The sequence below is a fragment of the Anastrepha obliqua genome, chromosome 1, assembly GCF_027943255.1.
Source record: "Anastrepha obliqua isolate idAnaObli1 chromosome 1, idAnaObli1_1.0, whole genome shotgun sequence".
Classification (NCBI taxonomy): Eukaryota; Metazoa; Arthropoda; class Insecta; order Diptera; family Tephritidae; genus Anastrepha; species Anastrepha obliqua.
In genome coordinates this window covers 141,407,548-141,432,990 of record NC_072892.1, presented here as the reverse complement: position 1 = coordinate 141,432,990, position 25,443 = coordinate 141,407,548, and the positions used below count along the sequence as shown (strand labels likewise).

Sequence of the window (25,443 nt, the reverse complement as noted above, 5' to 3'; positions counted from 1 at the left end):
TGGATCAAGTCAAAAGAACTCGAATTTTTCGTCAGAGGAATCGGTATACTGCCTGAAGGATGGAATAAAGTTGTAGCTTCCAATGGCGCATACTTCACATAATATCGCGCATTAATTAATTGTTTAAATGATTCGAAACTTTGGCTAAGAAGGGATGGAAACTTATTCCCATACCCAATATATAGACAATTAACTTTTATCGCTAGAACTACCGTTGTTAAATATTGGTTGAGGAAAAATAAATCCATTATTTTTGCACAAATGTTTTAAAACTGTTTTATGGTTGATCTTTAGCTCATGGGCGTTGCTACGACTACTAACAGGTCAACTTCGATTATTTCTATGATTTTATCGACATTTTCTTTAACATCAAATAGAAATTCAATAACAAAAGGGCACGTAATTAACTGTTCCAGTATCGGCACCACAAACACCATTCACAAAAAAATTTACCGAATTTTCTCTTTATTTATGACACACGGTAACTCACAAACGAACAAGCAAGAACAGCAAAAGAATATTTTAGTGTGAAATGTCACCCTGACAACGAGCATTCACTTTAAATTGTTTGATCGATACTTTCATGGATTTCATAATGGATTTGTTGCATTCATTGCAGATATAAATCGTCCTAATTTTGTTGCACAATCACAAGGTTTTTTTTTTTTTGAGTTTTTGGCAGTGCAATCCATTGCTTTCGGTTCTCCTTTTTGGGAAGCTCCTTTTCTACAGCATTTATATTCTCTAGAGAGCTCTTCGGACAATTGGAACAAACTTTTTTGTCATTTTTTTTAATTTACTTCACAAGTTTCTTTATGTAGTATCCACAAATTGATTGCTGCTAAGTCCAAAATATAGTAAAATACCTGCAAAGGTCATCTACGTGACCCTCCTTTAGGCTATATTTATAGGCCATTTGGTCAACTACATCTACTTCAAACTTAGCCTCATTGTAAAACGATACAGTTTCAAGAATTCGTTTTCGATTAGAAGCAATATTTACCGATTTATGTTCAGAGCTAAGAAGTAGAACTCTTTTACGAGGCCTAAATTGTTAGAACAATAACATTTTGTAGAGTACCATAAAGAGCCCTGTTACCTTTTCTAACTTTAGCTATTTTCGGCAATTTCACCTTTCACAATTCCAACAAGACTTGTATTTTAGGCTAGAAGCTTCTTTGCAAGTTGTATATTTGTAAAAAGATTATCTGTTGCTATATTTTTGCCACAATTTACATAGTTTTCTACAAGATTCAAAACCACAAACTCGTTCAAAAGTAGACTCTCGGGGAAGTTGGAGCTTTTCGTCTGCGATGGGTGGTGGTTGGACTCCGATGATGGTATTCGGGGGTCGGGAGCTTAAGAAGGTGGTAAGGGTCCCCCGATGAATCTCGTTGATGGTTTGTCTGTACACTGTCCGATCCAGTAGCTGTCGGTCTATTTTGTCTTGGATCTCGTCCGCGTAATTGAGGAAGTGCCTCCTGAGATGCCTGAGAGGTGGCTCAGGCTCAAGCAGGTGTCTGCATGGGTGAGATCTGCGGTAGCATCATAGCAGGAACTGCTTGCTGAGCAGTTTGTTATACTCCTTCATAGGTAGCATAATGGCCTCGTCATGTAGGTGTTGTATCGTGGACATCATAAGACATCTTGTCGTGGTCCTTATGGCACTGTTTTGGCAGGTCTGTAGCTTCGTCCACTGCGTATCACTGGTTCCAGGCGACCAAACAGACGCAATTGCCTTAAATGTCGATAGCAACAATTCTTTGTTTTTGCCCCAAGTGCTGCCGGCAAGCGATTTGAGGACCTTGTTGCGATTTAGGACTTTAGTGGCAATTGCGGTTGTGTGCGCAGAGAAGGAGAGCAAACTGTCAAAGGTAACTCCCAATATTCTGGGGTTGTTTACCGTCGGAATTAGTGTGTTATCGACTTTCACCTTAAGTTGCAACTTGACCTCCTTTGTCACCACCTTGTTACCAGAGGGTCGCCGTGGATTTAGTGGGGGAAAGTTGTAAAATCCTCGCAGTGAAGAAGCGAGAAAGGCAGGCGAGGTGATCGTTTACCTTGGAGCATAGGCCATCAATGTCACTGCCCGACGCCATTATCGTGCAGTCGTCGGCGTAGGAGACCACAGAGACTTCCGCTGTTGGCTGGGAGAGTTTCAAGATGTAGAAGTTAAAAAAGCAAGGGTGAAAGGACACCACCCTGCGGAACTCCTAGCTTCATTTTCCTTCTCTTTGAATGTTTGGTCTCGAAACATCACCGACGAATGACGACCACGCAAGCAGTTCGCGGTCCACTACTTCAGCCCTGGCGGAATTGTCGACTGTAAAATTCCATCTAGTAGCATGGCGTGGCTGACTGTGTCGAAAGCCTTTTTTAGATCCAACGCCACTAGGGCAGTCCTCTCGCAGGGGCGGTTTGCACTCTTCGGAAGCCATGCTGGTGTGAGGCTGGGGTCAGGTGTTTCGTAAAGAGTGGGAGTAGAAGGGCTTCAAGAGTCTTCACTACTGGGGAAAGAAGAATTATTGGACGATAGGATCCCCCTTGGTTGGCGGGTTTCCCAGGTTTCAGTAGTGGAACCACTCTCCCTGATTTCCACTTGTCAGGAATGATGAGAGTGGTCATAGACAGATAGAAGACCCTGGTGAGGTATTCTACTCCCAACGGAGCATTCCCATGGCAGCGAGTTCAACGTTACCGGAATGACTCGGGTTTTTCCCGACCAAGGGCTGCCGCCCCATTCTTCGAAAAATAGTTGTTCTGCCCTAATGTACGTGCTCATCCCATATTCGTAATTTTATTTTAATATTATAGTTTTATCAAGCGTCTTGGGAAATCGCCATTATTAGTTTTTTTTTTGTTTTTTTTTTTGTGTTTTTTTTTTGTTTTTTTTTTTTGTTTTTTTTTTGTTTTTTTTTTTGTGCTACTCTTTGTTCGTTGTTTACTTGTCTAAGCAGTTGCTTACTTAGCCTTTAGGGGGTGGTTCATTTAGCATTTATTTGGAATTTAATTTAATTTTTTTTATAAAAGAAAGACGCATGAATATTTTACAATGAATTTCTAATGAAGCAGCTTTATTCATTCAAATGAACTCCCCGCCTCACTTCACAGTAGTATTAATTATTTTTAGTACATTTTCGCGAGTTTCAACACTTATCTCACCAATGACAACTTATATTTCATATTTCAACGCTCAAATAGTCTGGATTGTTGGCGTGACATTTAGTCTTAACAACGCTTCCTAGAAAAAACAGTCCAATGAAAGTTTCTAAGTGCCGTTTCTGCCGATTATTAAATTTTCGAAGAAAATCGAATATTTTTAAAATTTGTTGTATTAACTTAAAATTTAAAAAATAAAATCATAAACTAAATTCACGTGGCATCACGAATGCAATTTTAACAGCCAAAGTATAAAGAATCGATTGTTCAGACTTCAAGCGCTAGATTAATCACCCTGTAGAAACCGAAATTTAATTTTATATCTTGAAAATGTTAGCAAGAGGTATATAAATTCTCAACTCATATGCCGTAGACAATTTAGCTGCCTACCTTTCCCTCCTTTCCACCTACGGTCGCACAGCATTTTGACTCACGTGATTTTGTGACGGCAGCACTATTAAGGTGGGAGTGGCCTATTAAGTGGCCATGTCGCAGATTTATGATAACCCATATCGATGTGCAAATAAGAAAATTCCGCCAAAGTTGTGTGCTTAAGTAATCGAATTTTAATTTTATTAATAGGACTATGAATAAGTTCGTGCGGTTTTTTGAAACTTTATTGACGTAAAATGGTTACAAATTTAATATTCAAAGTATTGTCCATCGCTTACTACTACTTTTTCCCATCTTTCTGGCAATTCACGGATTCCCTTTGTGAAAAATTCGGTCGGTTTTGCCGCAATCCACGAATCGATCCATTTTTTGACTTCATCGTAATTACGGAAGTGCTGGTCAGCCAGGCCATGTTGCATCGATCGGAAGAGATAGTAATCGGATGGCGCAAGGTCTGGACTATACGGCGGGTGGGGTAGGACATCCCATTTGAGCGTTTCTAAGTATGTTTTGACCACTTGTGCAACATGTGGCCGAGCATTGTCATGTTGCAAAATAACTTTGTCGTGTCTATCGGCGTATTGCGGCCGTTTTTCTCGCAGTGCTCGGCTCAAACGCATCAATTGTCGTCGGTAGACATCCCCCGTAATCGTTTCATTCGGTTTCAGTAGCTCATAATACACAACACCCAGCTGGTCCCACCAGATACACAGCATAACCTTCAGGCCATGAATATTCTGCGCCGACGTCGATGTTGAAGCATGGCCAGGGTATCCATACGTTGCCCGACGTTTTGGATTGTCGTAATGGACCCACTTTTCATCGCCAGTCACAATTCGATGCAAAAAACCCTTTCTTTTGTGCCGTTGAAGCAGTTGTTCGCATGCCATAAAACGGCGTTCAACGTCTCTTGGCTTCAATTCATACGGCACCCAATGGCCTACCTTTCGGATCATTCCCATGGCTTTTAAACGTTTGGAAATGGTTGATTGATCAACTCCCAAAGTTTTTGCAACCTCTTCTTGCGGTATCCATGAACTTTGGCGGCGCACCCTCGCGTTCTTCGTCTTCCAAGCCAAAATCACCACTTTTAAAGCGTGCAAACCACTTCTGGCACGTTCGCTCAGCTAGAGCATGCTCACCATAAACTTCCACCAAGATACGATGACTTTCGGGTGCTTTTTTCTTCATATTAAAATAATGAAGAAGAATTCCCCGCAAAAACACATTATTTGGCACGAAATTTGACATTTTCAAGTGTGGTAAAAATATTGTTGTTTACGCTTCAAATAAAAAACTTATACTGACGTTTGTGCCTTACGACAGTAGCTCTCCAATGAATGTTTGGAAATGTGGATCGATGGAATAATAATCAAGTTACGCCATCTGTTGTAAAACCGCACGAACTTATTCATAGTCCTATTATTCCACAGCAGAGAAAAACCGCTTTGTTAGTAATAAATAATAATAAAATAAAAAAATACTTTCTTAGCGACATACATCAAACTGTGGGTTTAGTCAAGCAGTAAAGTATGCAGGCGGCCGAACGTTAATTTTGTTTACCAGTGTTTATACGTATATGATTCTATGTAAAAAAACAAATTCGGTTTTCAACGAGCCACAAATTAACAAAATTCATTCCAGCTCAGCTAAGTCATTTGAACCTTTTATTTTGTCATAAAAAAGCATCATAAAAAATGGGGAAAACTGGGAATTGGTGAATTCTTTATGATATTTTTTTTGGTCACACGGTGTAATTATTTAATAATTTGTATTCATCTAAAGATAGAAGTAAGCACAATCGTAAGTGCAATTGCTTTTTAAATCATATGAGTTCAAACCTGTTTTAGAAATATGCAAATGAATCATCTGCCGTTCGGAAGCAGCGTAAAACTATAGGTCCCTCCATTTGATGAACAACATCAAGACGCACACAATAATTCGGAGGAGGAGCTCGGCCAAACAATCAACAAAGTATGTAAGACCCAAATATATATGAATATATAAAGGGTGCTCACATTGGAGGTACTACTTTCAATAGAGGTTTTTTGACAGATCACACGTAACTACTGTCAAACTAAATACATAATTTTGTTCAGTATTCATTGCCATTTCATCATGAAAAGCCTCAACAATGTTTACAAATCGTTAAGCTGTATTACGAAAATTGACGCTCTAAGAAAAGTGTTCAACGCGCGCTCAGGTCAAGTTATGGTGTGCATGAATGAGATCCATTTTTGGTTTAATGACTATGTCAATTTGGGCTGAAGAGCAACCTGACAACATTCAAGAACAACTGGAGCCAATGTAACAGTGAATGGTGAAGCTATCGCGCAATCATAAACACCTTTTTGATAACAAAAATTGAAGTCCGTGATCTCCACTACATTTGGCTCCAATAAGACGACGCTACTTGCCATACAGCCAGACAGCCCGTGAAACAATGGATTTACTTCGTCGTCGTTTCGGTAAGCAATTTATCTCTGGCCTCGAACCAGTGGGTTGGCCACCAAGATCGTGTGATATCACACCTTTGGATTTTTATTTGTGGTGGTATGTAAAGTCTAAATGCTTTGTGAATATACCAGCTTCAATTGAGGCATTGGAAGCCAAACTTAATAAAATGATTCACGAGATACCGAACGAAGTTCTCCAGCGAGTCATTCAAAATTGGTGTTTACGGGATCATCTTTAAAAAATAAATGTCATGAATGGTTCTACTCACAAATAATAAAGATTGTCAATCAATTTGAAGTTTCGTTGTTATATTTCAATTTAAAATCCAATACCTCTAAATTGATCCCCCTTTATACATACCTATGTTTAGTGCCATAAAAATGCTCAAGATTGCGTAATCAATTTAATTATTTTTTCATTGTTGTGGAAAATCTTAGTTTATAAAAACTAACCAAAACCTTACATTTGAACCTATTAAAATGCAGCTAGGCATGAAAATTAATATTGCTATTTTGCGATCTACATACATATCATTTTTTTCAGTTTTTGATAGTGATCAGAAAACGATTTCGAGCAACCTCCTTCAAAACAGTGTTTGACTTTCATGGAGAAGGCCGCCTTTGGAACACTTAGCAATATGTTTTGCGTCATATCGAGCTGATAAATCCAGTTAAAAGTTATATTTTTCCGCACAAGGCAACGTGATATTCTGAATGCTTTTATAGACAAAACGATCTCTTATTTTATCAGTTTGATAAATTTGATCGATCCCGCCACTTGAAAAAAAAAAAATTCTTCCACCAAATCTTCTAAATATCACTTTGGGAAAAAAAAATGCATAATTTTTGTGTAAAATTTTTGCTCAAATGGTTTAAAACTGTTGTATGGCAATGCTGCGACTACTAACATGCCGGTCTACTTCGACTATTTCTGTGATTTTATCGACATTCCCGACATTATCGACATTTTCTTTAACTTGAACGGAATCGACGAAACTAAAATTTTACGTAATTAGCCGTTACAGTATCGGCACCACAAACACCATTCACAATTTCAGCGGCCTGGCTTCCATTTTAAATTTCTATAAAATAAACCGAATTTTCTCTTGACTTGTTAACACCCTGTAACTTACAACTGAATGGAACAAACAAAAAAACATCAAAAGAATCTTTTAGTTTGAAATGTCAGCTTGAAAACGAGGATGAACTTTAAATTGTGAGATCGATACTTTACGAGATATCGATGACTAAAGCCATCTTGAAAAAAAAGCCATCTACTTAAAAAAAAATGCCATAAATGAATATAATGAATTTTTTCCCGCCCAAACTAATGTTAACCTGTTGTTTACCGTAGATTGGAACGGCACACAAACTGCAAACGACCAAAACTACTAAAATGTAACGGTACACTAGACAGGGCTAGTTCGTCTGGAACCAGTGATTCACAGTGGACGAAGCTTCAAACCTGCCAAAACACTGCAATAAGGACCGCGACAGGATGTCTCTTGATGTCCCCGATACAACACCTACACGACGAGGCCCACATGCTGCATGTAAGGGAGATTAAGAAACTGCTCAGCAAGCAGTTTCTGCTAGAGTGTTACCGCAGGCCTCACCCATGCAGACACCTGAGTCTGAGCCACCTCCCAGGCATGTCAGGAGGCACTTCCTCAATTACGCGGACGAGATCCAAGACAAAACAGACCGGCAGCTACTGGATCGGAAAGTGGACAGACAGACCATAAACGACATTCATCGGGAGACCATTACCACCTTCTTAAGCTCCCGACCCCCGAATGCCGTTATCGGAGTCCAACCACCACCAATCGCAGACGAAAAGCTCCAACTTCCCCGAGAGTCCCGCGCAACCTTGGCACAATTGCGTTTTGGATACTGTAGCAGGTTAAACTCCTACTTCTTAACCAGAATCGACCCTGACATACTAAACATATGTCCGGCATGTGAAGGCACCCCGCACGACACTTACCACCTTTTCATATGCCCCATCAAACCCACTCATCTAACACCCTTCTCCCTCTGGGCCCAACCTATCGGAACAGCTAGTTTCCTGGGTCTACCGTTAGATGAGCTAGACGAAGACGGCCGGTGATTACACTACACTGACAGGGCAAAGTTACTGCTACAACAACAACAACAATGTAACTCGAATTCGCCCAAAATATGACAGCTCATCATTATGTTAGGTTTTTGCCATTTTAACAATTAACAATTTAACAATTGTTTTTAAGAAATTTCTACTTTTGTATCATAACCCCACATCTACACATTCCCATTTGCATGCGGCAACGCAGTTATCCAATTTGCTTAATGCAATTTTGAAAATGAAATGTTAGACGGAGAGGTGTCCACATGAGAAAACGGGACAAAGTCAAAACAGAAATTTTACCGATGTTAACCCTTTCGCTACATCTTTTTATTGCGTCATCCAAAAAATCCAAATTTTTCTCTGAGTATTTATTTTAGGACCAATAACAATACAAATACATTTTTTTTTTAATTTTTTTTGTTAAGTGCTTTTTTTTTAATGTTGCCATATGGCAACAAATGTTTTGTATTCGTTTCAATCGCAAATAAACTTCTTCTGCAATCTAATGAAAGTTAACACCTTACGAGAAATTCGTTGCCATATGGCAACAAGCTTAGTTTTAAAAATTAGCACAGCTTTTAAAGCTGCGAGCGAAAAAATATTTATATGCCAAATAACAGATTGAACATTTTTCTATATACTTTATTCAAAAATTGTTGAAAACATTTGCCCAAAATGCCTCAAAAATCTAAAAATGCAAAATACAAATTTCAGAGTGCAGTGCTATGTGCCAGAAGGCTTTCTTTAAAAATGTTGTATTACCAGTATATAATGGGCGGTTATTATTTATTTTATTTATGTTTAACCACTAAACTTCAATTTTTGAAAATATGTAACAAAAAAGTTGATATTTTTTACAAGAGAGTGTTGACGGCCTTTTAAAGTTTACTGTTGCCATATGGCAACAATATCGCGAAAGGGTTAACCCATTGCACTCGGAATGCCAGCACTGCTGGCAGTAGCATTTATTTCGGTAATTCGAAATGCAGACATTGCTGGCATGAAAAAGATGAGACAGGGCGTAATAAAACAATAAAACGGGCGATAACATGAAACAAAAAAATATCCTTTTTGGTAGCTTTTCTAAGAATTGGGTAATTAGTTAGGTTAGATGTAATAAGGTACAATAAGATGTTGTTAAATTTCAAAGGATGTTGAGATTCATTAAACTTTTGTTCGGCAACGTTGTTGGAAGGAAATGTGAAAATGCTCTCCGAGTGCAAAGGGTTAAGACACATTTAGTGGCAGGTATAAATGTGGGCTAAAGTGATCATCATCGCGTCGTTAGATGGATGAAGATAAAATATGTAATGGGAATAACTTTGAATCGATATTGATTAAACATACGAGGAAGTATTTCCTAAATAGTTTTCTCCATTACTGCACATAAGCATCTAGGCACCTGAGTAAACGAAAATCGGTTGTACCTCCAATTAAAAAGTTTCCAACTTATTTTTAAACTAGTAAATGTATGTATATACATAAATGTTGACATGTGCACTTACATACATATGTGCATATACAGGGCGGCTGATGAAAGCCGCTACCAAAAAAAAATTGAATAACTTGTTTTCTTTTTAAGTTATCTGTTCCATTTTTGTTTTAATTTGCAGATTGATCTTTAAAATTTATTAAAATGGATAACTGAGACACGCAAACAAGAATTTGGATAGTCCACCGCTATCACGCACTGGAGTCCGTATTTTTGGTACAGAGAGAGTACAGGCGGATGTTTGGCGGCGATCCCCCGAGCAGATGGACCATAATAAGAGTGGTGAATAATTTTGCTGTGCAAGGAACAGTCGCAAGAAGGCCTTATCATCGAAACCCACCAGTTCGGACGGAGGAAACGATCGCTGCTGTAGCTGCAGCTATACAAAGCAATCCAAGGGTTTCAACAAGAAGCTTATCTGCTACACTTGGTGTCAGCCGACAGTCTTTGCAAACAATAATGCACAAAGATTTAGACTTATTTCCCTACAAAATTCAAATGGTTAACAAACTGAATGCAGCAGACTTGCCGATTCGCTTGGAATTTTGCCAGAAGATCCTGCAAATGGTGGAAGAAGACCAAAACATGTTAAACTGCCTTTTCATGTCTGATGAGGCCCATTTCGATTTAAGCGGCAATGTGAACAAACAAAATTGTCGAATATGGAGTACTTCTAACCCACAGATACTCCACGAGACGGAATTGCATCCTCTTCGCGTGACAGTGTGGTGTGCGGTTTCTTCACGCTGTATTGTCGGGCCTTATTTTTTTGAAGAAAATGGTCACACCGTTACGGTTACTGGAGACCGTTATTTGAAAATGCTGAAAGAATTTTTCTATCCAGAACTACGCCGAAAGAGAATTCCTTTCAACTCTGTGTGGTTTCAACAAGATGGGGCAACGTGTCACATAGCCCAGACTGTTATGACAGAGTTGCGACGAAAATTTCCCAATAAACTGATTTCAAGAAACTCCGAATTTCGTTGGCCCCCAGGTCGCCTGACCTTACTGCACCTGACTTTTTCTTGTGGGGTTTATGTAAACAAGAAGTTTATAAAACAAAGCCAACAAATTTGGATGAACTAAAACAATCCATTCGGGCAACAATTGCGGCTATTCCTGTCGCAACTCTCAAAGCAGCAATGAACAACTTTTTACTAAGATGCCGCACTTGTGTCAACGAGCATGGGGGGCATTTGAATTCAATTATTTTTAAAACTAGTTAAGCTACATTTAATAAAATTAAATGACCTTCAACTTGAAAAAAAATAAATGAATTCCATACACTAAAAAAAAGTTATTTGAGTTTCTTAATGTAGCAAAATTCATCAGCCACCCTGTATTTGAGTTTGTTTAACAATTTCAATTGAGAATAAATTGCACTTTCCCATCAGTCAATAAACTGTATACGGAGATATGTACCTATACAGTTACTTTTGCCAGCATTGCCTTGCTTGCGATAAATACATCAAACACACCCAGTTCCATGGCCGTACTTTTATATACCTACGATGGAAACCGATATTAGCGGAAAATTTCGATCCCGGGATATTTTGAATGGATACAACTTATTTAATATGAGTTAAAATTTAATAACTAAAATCATTTTAAAATACCAAGAAATAAAATCATATAAAATTTTAGATAAAGTGATTTTAAAAATGTGATATTTACTAACGCGAGCAAATCTTGAAGTACCTAATGAATTTTTTGAATTGCATGTATTTAAAAAACCATTTAGTTCAAGAACGCATTCTTGCGTTAATTGTAAAAATATATACACATAGTAGAAAAAGTCTGCGTTCACCTATGCAAATATTCTGTGCATTAGAAAAAGTTCAAAACAATAAATATTTCAGACATTTTTTTTTAATGAGTTTTATTTAGTTCACTTAAATGTAACTATCACACATATTTCGCTACCAATAACAAAATCAAATTTAAAATGAGATCACATAAAATTAAAAATGCCAATCAAACTAAACGGAAAAAGTTTGCGTTCACTTCAATAATAATAAAATAAAAGGCTTAAGATCATAGAAATGTTTTAAAATTAATAGCTAGTTGGATATCCTCGCCTTTTTATGACTTCTAGAAGGCGTCTTTTCATTGATCCAACTAGTTTGGCTGTTATTTCTGGACTTATGGCTTCCCATTCCTCTTTAAGCGCGTTCTTAAGCATTTCCTTGCTAGTTATTGTACGCTCTCGTATTTTTTTTTTCTAGAACGTCCCGTAAGTGCTCAATGGGGTTAAGGTCAGGTGATTGTGGGGGTATGCGAAGTTGTTTTGGAACATTATACAACAACCACAACCTAACAATCCCTGCTGTGTGTTTCGGGTCGTTGTCCTGTTGGAAAACAAATCTTTCACCGAGTCCCAGTTTGATTGCACTTTCTCTCAAATTCGTTTTTAAAATATCGAGATAATTATGTCAGTTCATTATCGACTCAATAAACTGTATATTTCCAACGCCCGAACTAGTCATACACCCCCATATCATGGCACCTCTTCCTCCATGCTTTACCGTAGGTGCCAGATTTTGCTTTCCAAGTGCCGTTCCGTTTTTCCTCCAAATAATTTTACGACCTTTTATCCCGAAAATGCAAAACTTGCTCTCATCTGAAAAAATCACACTATTCCAAAACTCAGGGGCTTGTTTACGTATTCCTTGGCGAAAGCCATCCGCTTAAGTCGATTTACTCGCGATATGAAGGGTTTTTTTCGGGCCACTCTGCCGTGAAATCTGATTAGAAATCTGATAGAATTTTTCTTATTGTATCTGGATGCACTTTCTTTTGGTATTTTACTTCTATGTCTTTTGAAATTTGGCTTGCTGTTAATCGTGGATTAGACTTCACAAGAATAGTTATGTTGCGTTCTTCTCTTTCCGTCAGTTTTTTTGGACGCCCAGAACGAGGCTTAGACTCCAAACAATTCGTTTGCTTGAAGTTGTTTATCACTCTTTGGACCGAGGAGTATTGCCTCCCAACATTTTTCGCGATTTCCCGATAGCTCTTACTATTTTGTCACAACCTTGCAATGATTTTCCTTTCACCAATATCTATTTCTTTTCGCCTTTGGTCCATAGTAACAAAAAATGTATTTCTAATATCAATTTTTCCCTCTTCAGATTTGTTCTTAACCGCGTCAACTACATGAAAGATTTAAAATTAAATTTAACGTAATTGCCATGCAAATAATCGTCACTATTCGAAATGAACGCACACTTTTTCTGCTCAGCCTATTTAAGTAACTGTACTACAATCCCGTTATCTGAACACGACGCAGCTCAAACTCCAAAAAATTTTGTTCATACCCTCTACGAATAATTTTCTTTGAAATAAGTGAAAAGAAAGAGAGTTTTAAGATAACACGTTAAATTATTTTAATACTTTATAACAGTGGGTGAACGCAGACTTTTTCTACCATGTGTACATACATTCATACATACATACATACGTAGTGAGTATGAGTGTATATTTCGTGAATTTTATTGAAGTGTTAAAAAATATATAGTGTAATAGGCAAATTATAGTGAAGTTACAAAGGGCATTTTGAGACCTTTTTTATTAAATATCTCGAAAACTAAGCGAAATATCAAAACATTTTACTTTTTCATTTCGTTTTCTTTTGTCGAGTTCTATAAGAATCCGTCGTGAGATTGCGGCGCCACGGAAACAGCAGAATCCCCCATACGTATGTAACATAACCCCGTTGAAGTTCATGACAAAACAAAAATTTTAATTTGGTTTCTCACAAAATAGTTACTGTGGTAAATAGACTTCGAATTCATTTTTCATAATCTGGCAGATCCTGTAATTCACTTTCGATTTCACAATGCAATTACCAAAAGATTTCAATGAAATTCACTTGGACATGAATTACATAGCCGATTCGAATATGCCGCATCTAACTTTATATAACAGTTAACATACAAATGGTCACATATTTAAGTTCAATAGTTTTTCGGCGGGAGGGAGAAACCTGTTGTTCAGGTTGCTTGACGCTGGCAATGTGCGAATGGGCCAACGTAGCAGTGCGTGGCGCGTGCGACATCCGGATAAGTAGTGTGGAATTTAATTAAAAATTAGCAAATATTGCGGCTACTGCCATTGCTATTGCTAATAACAATAAGGAATTAGGGTAAACTTCAACTTACCTTATCGCGACCACCGTAAGTGTCGATAATTTCGCAAAATTCATTTACAAGCTTTGTTGTTGACATAGTTAGCCTAGCGCACCGAAGTTTCGTAGGTTCTAAGTAATAACTAAAGTTAATTAAATAATTCGATTTCTATTCAATGAAACTCAATTCACTCACAATAATTAAACTTTTATAAATAAACAAAAAAACGCGAACACCGCACTAGTTTTACGCACCAGTTATCAAAATGAACTGCCAACAAATTCGCGCATACGACGGGAATATCGATGTAATGAAAGAATAATAGAAAATTAAATGTCTTCGACGAAATACAAATACCCTACTATAAGGCATATGAAGTGATAGATATGTATTATATATTTATGAGTATACTAGCATTACCCAGTGGGCTTCGCACCACCATACATAAAATGTTTTTTTATATCGCAAGAAATTTTTCATATTAAGTTTTCTTTATAGAACTCGTAAAATGTTTAAACAGTTGATTTAGTTGATTTTTTTCATTCAACATACTTTCTAAAGATGTCACAATAGCCTTTTCTGTACTTTTTTTAAATTTTATTGTTGTGGTCACCTACATATATACAGGTAAGGTGAAAGAGCCGATAAAAACTTGTAATTAAACCTTGATTCTTTAATTTCCATTTCAATTTTTTATGCTAAATAAATTATGCTAAAATAAATAAAGTTAAAAATGTTTTTCCAGTTCCTCCTGGAGCATTCAATTTTTTATTATATTTGCGTCCAAAATGACTTGCAATTCGATAAAAAATTGATGCGAAAGTTGATTGCATCGCAAAAAAAATTGTTTTCTTGAGGGCGAATCATCAATCGATACGAATAAAAATTCATCGCACTTACGGTTTTCGTTGATTTTTGACCTGCGATGCAAAAATTAATTAGCGTATGAAAATTATTTAAAAATCATATTTAAACAAAAATAAAATGTGTATGTACCAGTTGTTGGATTTATCATTGGTATGTTGATATGATAGCCATCGTCCCCTCTCCAAAACAAAATGGGGTATTGCAATGCATCATAACAGCGATGGAGTTCTGAAATACGTTGTAATTGCTCATTTCTACGCACAAAACAATATCTCGTGGCTGAAACTGTTCACCAACCACAACAAAAGCTACTTCATCAATCGTTGGTACACTGAATCGTCTGGCGTGCTCCCAATTGGTGTTTTATCGGCTTTTATTATGATTTTGTGGCCATCGGTGGGCATCAGATCGAGTGCCACTTTGAACAATTTCACCAATTCATTGTGTTGATGGAACATTGTTTGCAATTCATTCACGATTGATCTTCTCGTATTCGTCAAAATTGCACAGCGCTGATCTAATTCACGATTCTCATCACCAATAAAATATATTTGCAAAAATTGATGGTCACCATCTGGGAATGGTAGTAAAGACCCAGCTCTATGGTATATTTGATCTTGAATCTGTAAAGTTCGAGAAATATATGTAGATAACGGATCTGAATTTTTAAAAACATTTTAACTGGTTGTAGTACATAAGAATGCAATCTGTTAACCTGAAGACGAGTTCCCAATTGGTCTATATCTGGAGTCCTTAGTTACCCAGCGAAAAGAAAAGTCCTCTTTTCATTAGCATTTATCAACAACTTACAATGGATACTCATGTGGTTCAAACACATCCTAGGGTTACCCGGGCACGCGTTTTGGCCTATTTATCGAGACCCTGGTATCCGATTCTTAAAATTTCACAACACAAACCATCTACTGAATAGTCCAAACAAAGCCTAAAAATTTGGTTTGGATAGGTGAGCCCGTTCTTGAGTTATAAGATTACCAAGGAAATGTAACTTCTTTTTATATATATAGATGTATGTATGTCAAGAATGATAGAATACAAGATTGCACCAAACCAGGGCCGAGTCGTCGTTTTTTTTATCATATTTTTATTGTTCATCCTGTTGTTATTGTTGTACCTCATTCAAATTCCCATATATGATTGATGAATGCTGCTGAAATGCTAGTCCATGGCTTGATAAAAATTCGAGTCGTCCCGCTAACGTTCAACCGACTAACGTGGGAATGATATGTCTATTTTATTTAAGTTAGGTTAAGTTGGCCTGGCTGGCTAAAAGCCAGCACATAGGCCTATGTGTTCTAAGTGATACCAGATGGAGCTGGACCTTTACGTTTCTCTGTAGTACACATCTCGTAATAAGCCTTCGTCTTTGGCGAATCTAAGTAAGCTCTGCAGCTCTAACCTGTTTTTTTTTTCAGAAACATTTACTGGTACGACAAAAGTGCCCAGTTCCGCGATTACGCTAAGTACTAAAATGTCGTTTTGCCTATACAAATCAGAATTCATATAATAGGAAGTTCGTGTGAAGAATCAAGTAACATTTCAACTTTTGTGTAGCGGTCAAATTACTCAAAGGGTTCATTTGCGAAGTAAACAAAACCAAATTTTAAGTACTCATCAAGTACAGTACAACCTGTATAAGTAAGACACCACGATGCAGCACGTTTTGTCCAGCTTAGGCAAGTGTCCAAGTTATAAAGAAATTAATTTTTTCCGGCTTCATTGACTTTATCTTAAAAACCAAGTAAATCAAAATGTGAATTGAATTCAATAGTTATTAACCCTTTCGCGGACAATAGTTTTTGGTAAGGCACCTATTGTATTTTCGGATATAATGAAGATAATTGCTTCGAAATTGCGGCAAAATTATTAAAGTCAATAGTTGAATTAACTTTTGGACATTATATACACTCCTCACAAAAATTAAGGGAGCAAGAAAAAAATTCAAATTTTTTCAGGTTTTTTGACGGACTGTATCTATGTGAAAAATGATCGTACCAGAAATTTAAAAAAAGCATTTTGAAGCTCCAGGGCTCTACTTTTCGAATCCGTGGAGCAAAAATTTTGCCAGGCCACGGTTTCAACGCAATCTGAAAAAGTATGACGAAAAAAAAATTTTCCAAATTTTTATCTTTCTTTCTTGGGCTCCACGGGCTCGAAAAAAATTTTTTCGATAAAGCGATCATATGGACCAGAAAGCCTGATTATTCAGCTTCATTTTCCTTTTTTTAAATTCTTCCTACGTCCATGTGTCACGGAGATATCCGGAATTGAACAAGAAAGGACCCTTTTGTCCTCAAGCAGCGATATCTCGACAACGAATGGTCGCATCGGAAATTGGAGGACGGTTTTGGAATCTGCAATAAATTCCCCATAAAATTCCGTGTAGGCGTTTCACGGCGAAATTTTTTTTTTCTTTCAGTACTTCCCTGCAAAAAGTGGAAAAAATTGAATTTTTCTCTTGATTTGGAAAATCGGCTGTATCACCGCAAATATTGAGCATTGAGCAACGGTTTTCAGGGTTTTTTTCACCTTAATGTATCCCTAATAACCCTGTAAATTTTTAGATTGATCCACTGAACCGTTTTTCCGGGCCGATCAATCAAAATTTTTAAAAAAATTAAAGGAACAAGATGTTTACCCTTAAACTCTGATCTTAACCCAATCGAGCATGTCTGGGATATCCTGAAGCGTCGATTACGTCGGTTTCACCCCAACATTAGAACCTTACCTGCATTAGAGCGGGCGTTAGTTGAAACGTGGCGACGGATTCCGCAGAGAATGATTCGAAACTGCATTTCGAATATGCCTCAAAGGTTGCAGGCTGTTAAGAGGAACAGAGGTGGCAATACGCGGTATTAGCCCACACACACACACACACACACACACACACACACACACAATCTTTAGAGAATGAGTTTGGAGTCTCAAAATACTGTGGAAGTGACGAGCCACGGGGTCTCATTCTCTGAGAAAACCACACACATACACGTGCGTAAGCACAAAAGAAGCGTGAATCCGACCGAGCAACCTCCACGTGGTGCGCTTTGGGTAACGCAAATGCCGGCGGTGGATGTTCCAATCCACTTTTATGTGGAATAATTTCAGTATTTGACTCAAATTTAAAAAAAAAATTTTTTCAAAAAAAAATTTTTTTTTCGAAAATTTTCGAAATTTTTTTTTGTGTTTCTTTTTTTGAACTAATGCAGTATCTGGTGCAGAATTGAGAAAAAAAGTGAGAGAAAAAAAGATTTTTCCATTTCAAAAAAATTACAAAATGTTTAAGGGTAAACATCTTGTTCCTTTAATTTTTTTAAAAATTTTGATTGATCGGCCCGGAAAAACGGTTCAGTGGATCAATCTAAAAATTTACAGGGTTATTAGGGATACATTAAGGTGAAAAAAACCCTGAAAACCGTTGCTCAATGCTCAATATTTGCGGTGATACAGCCGATTTTCCAAATCAAGAGAAAAATTCAATTTTTTCCACTTTTTGCAGGGAAGTACTGAAAGAAAAAAAAAATTTCGCCGTGAAACGTCTACACGGAATTTTATGGGGAATTTATTGCAGATTCCAAAACCGTCCTCCAATTTCCGATGCGACCATTCGTTGTCGAGATATCGCTGCTTGAGGACAAAAGGGTCCTTTCTTGTTCAATTCCGGATATCTCCGTGACACATGGACGTAGGAAGAATTTAAAAAAAGGAAAATGAAGCTGAATAATCAGGCTTTCTGGTCCATATGATCGCTTTATCGAAAAAATTTTTTTCGAGCCCGTGGAGCCCAAGAAAGAAAGATAAAAATTTGGAAAATTTTTTTTTCGTCATACTTTTTCAGATTGCGTTGAAACCGTGGCCTGGCAAAATTTTTGCTCCACGGATTCGAAAAGTAGAGCCCTGGAGCTTCAAAATGCTTTTTTTAAATTTCTGGTACGATCATTTTTCACATAGATACAGTCCGTCAAAAAACCTGAAAAAATTTGAATTTTTTTCTTGCTCCCTTAATTTTTGTGAGGAGTGTATACATTTTATTTCTGCGGATATAACCATTCTGTCCTATTTATAATCCAAACTTGATAACATAGGGCAGACTGGGAAGTTCCGCCTTTGTGCCTTTTACCGTTTTGTTGTTGTTGTTGTTGTAGTAGCATAAACATGCCGTTTTGTCCTATGTTTTGTTTCAATAATTAATGATGGGAAATGGTGTCCTGACCCTGTTTTTCTATGCAAATTTGACGGCGTTTACCGATTTGTCCGCGAAACGGAAAAAAATACACATTTGAAAATATATAGTTCAGTTTGTTTTAATCCACAAAATTCAACGCATGCAGAATTTCGCAAGAATAACTAAAATGCAATGTGTTAGGATAACAAAGTCCATTTACGCCGAGGTGCAAATATACGTATGTATACCCATATTTATGTATGTATATGTATGTGTGTGATGTGTAGCATGAAAAGTTTGTCTACATACATACTTAAGTATAACCCAACATATAAATACATTTTAATGCTTGTGATGTAAAAATTAGACAGTGTCCAAGTTATACAGGGAAAATATAATTAAATAAGGGTGTCAAGCCTTACAAGCCTTACTGTACTCATAAAATTTTAATGTATATAAAAATTAAGAATTATAGAAACGTCAAATAGTGAAATAGCAAAATCAGCTGATTGCCCATGGTTGCATTTTATACGCACACTATCTGCAACTCAACGCGTAAGAATTCAGTTAGGCTAAACTTAATTTTTGTAACTTACTTTACTATTTTACCCAATGTGTTATATATAGGAATTGGTTTAGTGAAATATTTTATTGTTTTTGGTTTGTTTAATTATTATTAACGGGATGAAGAAACAACAAATAGAAGCAATAGTTAATTTCAATGCGCAATCTGCGGCTAGTAATAGACAGTTTTAGGAACTAGCGCAAAAAAATATGGCAACAAAAGTATATTGAGTATCTGGCGTTATTTTATAATCTGAGAGATTTCAGGGGAGCAATTTTATAGGATTGAGTCGTTTTATAAGTAAGCTCGAAAATGTAGGTAATCTGGTTATATGTATGTATGTGAACCTATTATTCCGTAAATTGAGAACGTTGAGTGGAGAAAGGCTTATTTATCTTCGATTTTATAATTTTTAAAATTCAATGTACATAGAATTTTTTTTTTTTTTCTAAGTATTTAATGTGCCATTCTATGAGACGAACTGTTGTGACAAATGTAATGAAAGATACAAAATTGGAACATGTACGTGCTGAGTAATTATTGTCAAGGGAACCCGAGTGCAGTGCAATGGATTTAATTGTGTCGGAATGCTGCACCTGCTAGTCTGTCCCGACAAAAAAAAATTATTCCTAATTTCTTAAGCAGTTATATACAGAAGAAGAAAACACGAGTTTTTCAGAATTTTTTCTGAGAAAACTTTTAAATTTATTGATCTAAAAATTTGTACACATATTATGTTATCTTTTAACTGTAATTTAAGACTTAGTATTAGTAAAAATATTTATTTGGAAAGGAGCTACAGCTGATCTCCGGGAGCTCCTCTCAAAAAAGACTTTTTGCCGTGACACTTTATCTCTGAGCTGGATTCTCTTAAATTAAAAAACCAAACAGATTTCGTTAAAGTAATGTTAAATCTTGTAATTAATCGAAAGATAAAAAAATTTTTTTTGACAAAATGGCGCTTTCTAAAAAAAAATTGATTTTTGACCAAAATTTCAGCTTTAAGGGGGTCTTCTGGTCTCGAGGCCCTAAAATGAAGGGTTTTTTTGGGGATTGATTGTGACAAATCCTGTGAATATTTAAAAAAAAAATTTTTTATTTTAAAGGTACATGTCTTGGCTTTTAAAAAATGGTTTTGACTTTGAAAAAAATTAACACCCGCGACCTTGAAATGGCGCTGAAGACGTCCACCTCCAAACGAAACAGGTCTCCATTTTGGTCACGGTTTTTCCACCTGGGTAATCAGAAAGCAAAAAATAAGATATGCGTTGTCTTCAGAGTTGCCTTGGTTAAGTTTTCCCGTGACAGATTTTTTTTTTAATTTTTTTCAAAAGTTATGCAACAATTTGCAAAAAAAAATTTTTTTTGCTCATTTTTTGAACTTTAAAAGGTTATAAAAATGGAATGAAAAAAAATTTCAAAAATCGTACACGGAGAAACTTAGCGGTAAGTTTTCCGAACCTTTTAAGACCAAAACCATTGAAATCGGAGTATAACTACTATGAAAAGTGTGACCAAAATGCTTAAAAAACACGATTTTCGGGGAAACGCGTTTAAAGATAAAGTTTATGATAAAACGGCCGGAGGAGGGTACACTTCGGTGCCCAGAAAAATGTGAAAAAATGCGATTTTCAAAAAATCCTTTCTGTGCCGTATTCTCGCATACACATACAACAAAATTATGCAAAAAAAAAATCGATTTTTTTTTCGCTGGAGACCAGAAGACCCCCTTAAATTATTTATAAAAAAAATGTATCGGGGAGAAAAAATATTCGATTTGTTTTTAAAAATTATATTTAAGAAGCTCGTGTTTAAATCGGTTAAGCCGTTTTCGAGTAATCTTGGTCACCGACTTTCAAAACACCATTTTGAGAAAAACGCGTTTAAAGTTTGCTTTTACTCTCAAGCACTCTGAAACGCCTTTTCAAATTTGCGTGCAACTTCGAAAATAATCACCATATTAAATTAACGATATTAACTTTCTGTGTGTATTCTTAAATATATTTACATTAAGAAAAAAATCGATTTTTGAAAATTCTAACTGTATATAACCCCTTAAGTTAAGTTAAGTCTAAAGTAATTGAGCCTTTACGCGGCTTTATCTTTTCTTTCATAAATTATGGCACTCTTCCACTCTGTTTTGTATCAGCCGCAACAAACAGGTAATCGCCGTCGGTTTCTTCGTTTTGTCATAACTAATATCCTGCATTTGTTGCTAAATTTTGTATGGAATGCCAGAGATGGGTGAAAAAAGTAGTGGAAACAAAGTAAAGAAATCAAAAAATGATTTATTTCGCACTTCCTTGGGATATTACCTAAAGCAGAAAAGTTATGTGGTAAATATGCATGAAGCAAATATATTCCCTCTACTATTAGCGCCGCCAAAAACACTCTTTCAGGGTAGCGAAAAATTTCGAAAATCTGATTTCCTCCTACTGCAGAATAAGCAACAGTTCATGGTGCAAAAGATGCTGGATCTCGATCTACAATGTGGGAATAACTTCGCCTACTCCAATGTACTCTGCATCACAAACAATCATCACATTGTTGATCAACAATTTGGGCGGTAAGTTTTCCACCTCTATTCCAATAATGTCCTGCTAAACGAGCTTTATTACTTTCACACAGTTTTTCACAATTTGTTGAAGCACAAAGCGACTTCATACGACTAGAATTGCGACGCTTCTATGCGCCTATGTTGTGCCATCTTTATCTGGAGTTGATGAAAGCGCGCGAACAAAAGGCTGCAGTTGAGCTACTTAAAAAATATGCGCAACTAGTGTCGCCTGTAGAAACATACGATGCGCCGTTGCCCACGAAGATCAATGGCTGTTCCGTCTCGAATGACACGCATGCTGATCAAGCTAACGCTACCACTCCGCACACCAGCATACGCTTTGTCAGCCCGTCGAGTGAGACGCCCGTTGATCCCGAATTAATGTATTTCATTAAGCTCATACAAACACTCTCGGCTTGCACCAAACTGGAGACGGCCGAAAGTGATCCAGATGTGGCACAATTCCGTTCGTCCAAATATGAGATACACACTACCGAAGCGGTAGTAGATACTTTACGGGATTATTTGGAAAAACGTGGGCATGTACTAATACTCAATCTATTGTATTCATGGATGCATGTGCACGTCGTCGATAATGAAGTGCACAAATGGAGCGAAGATAATATAATATTGGGGTTTGAGGCCGCTGAAGATGACGAGGAGGAAAAAACTGAATTTCCTGAGGTCAAACCGAAAGTTAACGTTACAGCTGAACGCTCGAGTGCAAAGCGTATTGCGGAAGATCCTCCAGATGTTTTAATGGTCAAGACTGAGAAGTTGGAAAATATCACTGATGAAATAAAAAATTTGCGAGCACAACAAGTAGCAGAAAGCTTACAAACCTTGCAAGCATGCAATGAGCAGATGCTAAAGGCTCAAACACTATACCCCTATTTCATAAAGTTAGCCGATCGCGGCAGAGGGTGAGGGAAAAATTTATAAATATATTCTTTATATTTTAGCTCTTAATTTTATTATATTTATTTTGCTCCATATAAACACATTACTGTGCACAGACTTTCATCGGCTCACGTAGATGCCAGTGAATGCCATTTGGTAGCCGGTTTTAACAATTCAGTGGTGCAGCTTTGGCAGCTAAATCAGCAAACTTGTAGCGGGAAGAACCTATACGCACGCTTCGCGGATTCTGCTTGTCGGTGGGAGCTAAACAACCTTTGTGCGGAGGAGTCCGAGACTGAAGATCACATTGACTTGGATGTTAGAGAACATGCGCGCCTCAATAACAACGACCGACTGAAACGAAAATACGAAGCTGGCAAATACGAGAGCAATTCCTTGTAAGTTTGAAAGTTAACTGAATTTGTATTACTTGACTTACGTAATTCCGATTTTAGCAATGAATATGGTGGCATACAGTTGCGTGGTCATGGCGCTGGTGTAACAGACGTACGCTTCTCCGCACATTATCCCCTCCTTTATAGCTCATCTAAAGATAGCACCTTACGCAGTTGGCGGGCTGACAGCTATGGTTGCGCATGTATATATCGCGGACATCGATATCCAGTTTGGTGTCTCGATGAGAGCCCGGTAGGCATGTACATTGCTACTGGTTCAAAGGATCTCACAGCGCGTTTGTGGTCACTGGAACGTGATTTTCCACTAATAACCTATGTTGGTCACACACAGGATGTGGAGGTTAGTAGGTGAATAGAAAAGTTCTCTTTAACTCAACAAACGCATTATTACTTTTTTAGTGCATCGCTTTTCATCCGAATGGTAATTATCTTGCCACTGGTTCTGCAGATCTCTCCGTGCGTTTATGGTGCGTTACAAGTGGTAAACTAATGCGTGTATTCTCCGATTGCAAGCAACCTGTGACAAACATCGCATTCAGTCCGGATGGCAAAATGTTGGCGGCTGGTGGTGAAGAGTTGAAAATACGTATTTTCGATTTGGCCGCGGGCGCGCAGCTTAACGAGCTGAAAGATCACACAGCCACCGTAAACAGTATTTCATGGAGTAAGAGTGGTCGGCATTTGGCGTCAGTATGTCGTGATGGCACTTTACGCGTGTGGGATGTAAAAAAATTATCGCCCATGAAGTAAGTACTGTTTGAATTCGTTTCAAATTGTCGAAATTTTTATATGTAAATATATTTTTGGCTTTTCCAGTGACAGCAGCAGTGGCAGTAGCACAAATTCCTCCTCATCATCGTCAACTGCTTTGAATCGTGCAATGGCGCTGAGCAGCAATTGTCAGCGTCTGGTGAAAGTGGCATTTAGTAAACAAGATGAAATGGTGTGTGCTATAGGCAGCTAAGGCTTCAAAATATTACCCTTAGGATTTAAAATTGTATCTGATATGAACTGTAAGATTTCTGAAAACAGCAATGGCTGGACCGAAGCACACTGACTAGTTAGTAGTAGTGGAGCAGCTGATATCATTTTTTATTTATGTGGTCTCTTAATTGTAAGTGGTTATTTATAGATTTGGACATTCTAGAAACCAAAAGCGAAAACAAAATAAGTGAACCTTCGTGTTTTTGTTCTACTACTACCAGCAAAGATGCAAAAAGAAGACAGTTGCACTCAATGCCATAGCAGTCCTCGTCATCGAAATATGACGACCAGATTAAAAATGCTAATTAATTTTCTTTCAACTGCCTTAAATTCAATTATATGAAATAATATAAGAAATAGAATTAGTTGCGCATTTACTCGTACACTCGTACAAGCTGTAAATACTCAAAATAGTAATGCAAGGAAGCCGGTTTGCAGTTTTTAAATTTCGAAATATCATAATTTATTTGAACTATTAACAATTTGGAAACGTTACTAGCAATAGGAACAAATTATCTCCCCTTCAAGAATCCCTGCATCCATAAAAAAATTTCCAAGTGGAACTACCTTCTTTTCATGCATCTTTCCTGTGCCTCGGCCTGAACAAATTAATTTTAGGAATAAGCAAAAGTTCTGTTCTCGTACTAGTTGTAGTATATAAATGGTTGATATAAACTAAATTATTAAGCTCTGTCTAAAATAGAACAAATACAAACGAATTAATTAAGATATTACATTTGACTTTCATATAAAAAGTTGCATAGCATTACAGGTCAGGTCAGTTCATGAAGCAAATAATTTTTAACAATTGTTGTTATAAATTATCAAGTTTTTGTGTTCATGTACCTAAAACAAAAGTTGCAAAATAGGGGAGAGTGAGAGAGCAAGGTAGGTAGGTAGGTAGGTAAGATGGCAAGAGTACCCCAGGTACGCTACAAGTAGCACTTACGTGCCGTTTTGATACCATAAAGTGGACCACTACCTGTGAAAGGATTAAGGGAGGAGATAAGACCGTCTACAGCCATCCAGTGCTGTTGATGTAGCGGAGGAGAGAAAAGCGATCTAGGCTGGAGAATTTCATCAAGTTATCCCCAAAGGGGACGCTGAGGAATCTCAAGTGCCTAGCCGCCAAAGCCGGACATCTGCAGAGAAAGTGTTCCACAGTCTTTCCCTCCCAACAGCGATCCCGAAGCATTTTGCATGCCTGCAGGATCGCGAAGACCTCTGCTTGAAAGACGCT

The 25,443-nt window shown here is 37.2% G+C and overlaps 2 protein-coding genes across 3 annotated transcripts in view; one reads left to right on the top strand and one right to left on the bottom strand.

The window, feature by feature from the left end:
* The window catches only part of LOC129236340 (peroxisomal membrane protein 11C), a 32,621-nt gene extending 18,609 nt beyond the window's left edge, over positions 1-14,012 (bottom strand). Inside the window, exons 1-2 of one of the 2 annotated variants that reach the window (XM_054870680.1) lie at positions 13,930-14,012; positions 13,768-13,876 (exon numbers count right to left, since the gene is read on the bottom strand). In XM_054870680.1, coding sequence (XP_054726655.1) covers positions 13,768-13,833 — 66 coding nt within the window. In that variant the 5' untranslated portion in view covers positions 13,834-13,876; positions 13,930-14,012. Of the gene's footprint in view, positions 1-13,767 lie in introns of both variants that reach the window. The other variant, XM_054870679.1, reaches the window with a different exon arrangement.
* A 7,488-nt stretch (positions 14,013-21,500) lies between these two features.
* Positions 21,501-24,886, top strand: LOC129236339 (TAF5-like RNA polymerase II p300/CBP-associated factor-associated factor 65 kDa subunit 5L). Its single transcript, XM_054870678.1, has 7 exons — positions 21,501-21,682; positions 21,746-21,912; positions 21,975-22,826; positions 22,920-23,201; positions 23,259-23,559; positions 23,619-23,965; positions 24,036-24,886. Exons 1-7 carry the CDS (start codon positions 21,578-21,580, stop codon positions 24,181-24,183), a joined length of 2,202 nt encoding a protein of 733 aa, XP_054726653.1. The 5' UTR covers positions 21,501-21,577; the 3' UTR covers positions 24,184-24,886.
* Positions 24,887-25,443: the final 557 nt, after the last annotated feature.

Bases quoted from the DNA above. Each gene is read 5' to 3' on its own strand.
- LOC129236339 (XM_054870678.1), top strand. From the start codon at position 21,578: ATGCCAGAGATGGGTGAAAAAAGTAGTGGAAACAAAGTAAAGAAATCA. The intron at 21,913-21,974 runs GTAAGTTTTCCA...ACTTTCACACAG, and splicing joins GTTGATCAACAATTTGGGCG to TTTTTCACAATTTGTTGAAG. The intron at 23,202-23,258 runs GTAAGTTTGAAA...TTCCGATTTTAG, and splicing joins AAATACGAGAGCAATTCCTT to CAATGAATATGGTGGCATAC.